The 1965-nt window shown below is 41.3% G+C and overlaps 1 protein-coding gene across 1 annotated transcript; it reads left to right on the top strand.

The window, feature by feature from the left end:
- Positions 1-1109: 1109 nt before the first annotated feature.
- Positions 1110-1499, top strand: LOC145283969 (uncharacterized). The gene has a single exon (XM_080133066.1). It carries the CDS (start codon positions 1110-1112, stop codon positions 1497-1499), a length of 390 nt encoding a protein of 129 aa, XP_079989192.1.
- Positions 1500-1965: the final 466 nt, after the last annotated feature.

Below are 1965 nucleotides of genomic sequence, written 5' to 3'. Positions count from 1 at the left end.
TAGACATTCTAATCTCGTTGGAAATCACGTTGGAATTCTCGCCACTGAGAGTTAGGATGTATAAAAGGAGTTGTCTCACTACGGGTTAGTGATTAGTTAAGAAGCTAGTTACCTAGCTTGCTAGTCGGTTGGCGTCTCTTAGACTGATTACCGCGTTACTGTTATTCGGCAAACGTTACCAGTTAATTGTTACCTTTACAAGGAAAGAAAATACTGCTTGTAAGCAACGTCACAATTTCGTTGCAAGCCCTTACTTCTTTTTCTTACCCCCCCTCTTCTTGTTGGTGAAATAATTCCCACAAAATTGCAACGAAACTTCATTACCCTCTTCTAGAATTGAATTATTCTAGTATTTGCTGTCTTTTGCCTGAATTGTAACATGGAGGATTCAGTCTCTATGGAAGAGCTTGATCTTAAACGGAAACTTCTGCAAAGAAATGTGCTGACTACTCTAGAAGGACTAGAAAAAGAAAAGAGTCCTGAGGAAGTGCTTTCTCGTTTCAAGAGGGAAATTGAGGAATGGATGGAAGAGCTAGAAGCCCTTTCATTTGGTATGGAGGAGATTTATGCTAAAGAAGAAGAGGCGGAGACCCTGGCCAGCTTAAGTACTGCCTCCTTTCGCTTTAAATATGATGTCAGACGAAGGCTAAGTTTACTGCGAGAGACTGAGCAAGCCGAGACCCCAGCGGTCACTTCATTGGATGGAGATATTAACTCGATTCCTAAGCAAGAGAACCCGGTGACTCCTGATAAGAGATCTTCACCTTCCAAATTTGCAGCCCAATCATCATTTTCGGTGAGCCATTTAAAATAAAGTTGAAGGGATCTCACTTCAACGAAAATGACTTTAAAAAAGACAAATGGAGTTTTAAGGACTTCTTGGTAAAATTTGAAAATCGTGCCTATATAAAGCTATAGGAAGAGGAAAAGTAGACTATTTTGGTCTACTAACTATTTTGTCGGACGTTCAAAGGGCAGTAAACAGCCGCCCCCTGACATACATAAGCTCTGATGACTCTGAGCTGGACATTTTAACTCCAAACTCTCTCATGAACGCCAATGTTGGTCGTGGAATATTAATGAGGGTTGAAGACCAGGACCTAGAAACCATGGACCCGCTTACACAAAGGGACTTGATTCAAACCCTTCGTTCTCGGGAAGACAGTCTGAAAAAGTTTAGGAAACTTTGGAATGAAGACTATTTATTGAGTCTCAGAGAAAGAACCTTGAATCTAGCCGACTCTTCTTTTGAAGATAAGATAAAACCAGGAGATATAGTATTCATTAAAATTCCTCTGAAGACTAGGCCTTTTTGGTCCCTAGGTAAAGTCCTCGAACTAATCCGAGGAAGTGATAATTTGGTACGCATGGTGAAGGTGAAGAAAGGGAATGGAGCTATAGACATGCACTCCATCAAACATCTCTTTCCTCTAGAATTCTCTCAAGAGCCAGAAGAACCCGACCCAACAGACATGGAACATCAAGCTCCCAAGATGTGAGCGTAGACCCACAAAGGAGAGAGAACACGATAATTTGGATCTGTCCAGCCTGCAACAGACCAGAAGATACTAGACCAATGATAGCATGCGATACATGCGATGATTGGTTTCATTTCGACTGTGTGAGCCTAATAGAAGCACCACCAGAAGATAAACAGTGGTGCTGTAATAACTGCAATCCTCGAGATTTAAGGAGCAGACCCAGCCTATCAAGGGTCTAAACTGACTGTTTTATTCCCCTTAATCAGGAATCTTTTCTTTTTTGTTGTGGGGAATGTGTGTAAGAATTGAAATTGATTTGACTTACCGGGGATGGGTCGCAGGAAAGAAAAGACACTGAACTGCTGTTTTGCCATTACGGAGGAACTGGGTATCTATTTCCTACTAAGTTAAATAGACATTCTAATCTCGTTGGAAATCACGTTGGAATTCTCGCCACTGAGAGTTAGGATGTATAAAAGGAGTT

This window comes from Euprymna scolopes, chromosome 8 (genome assembly GCF_053919585.1).
Source record: "Euprymna scolopes isolate OS-2025 chromosome 8, ASM5391958v1, whole genome shotgun sequence".
Classification (NCBI taxonomy): Eukaryota; Metazoa; Mollusca; class Cephalopoda; order Sepiida; family Sepiolidae; genus Euprymna; species Euprymna scolopes.
Note: the sequence above shows the minus strand (reverse complement) of the source record. Positions and strands in the feature narration are given on the sequence as shown.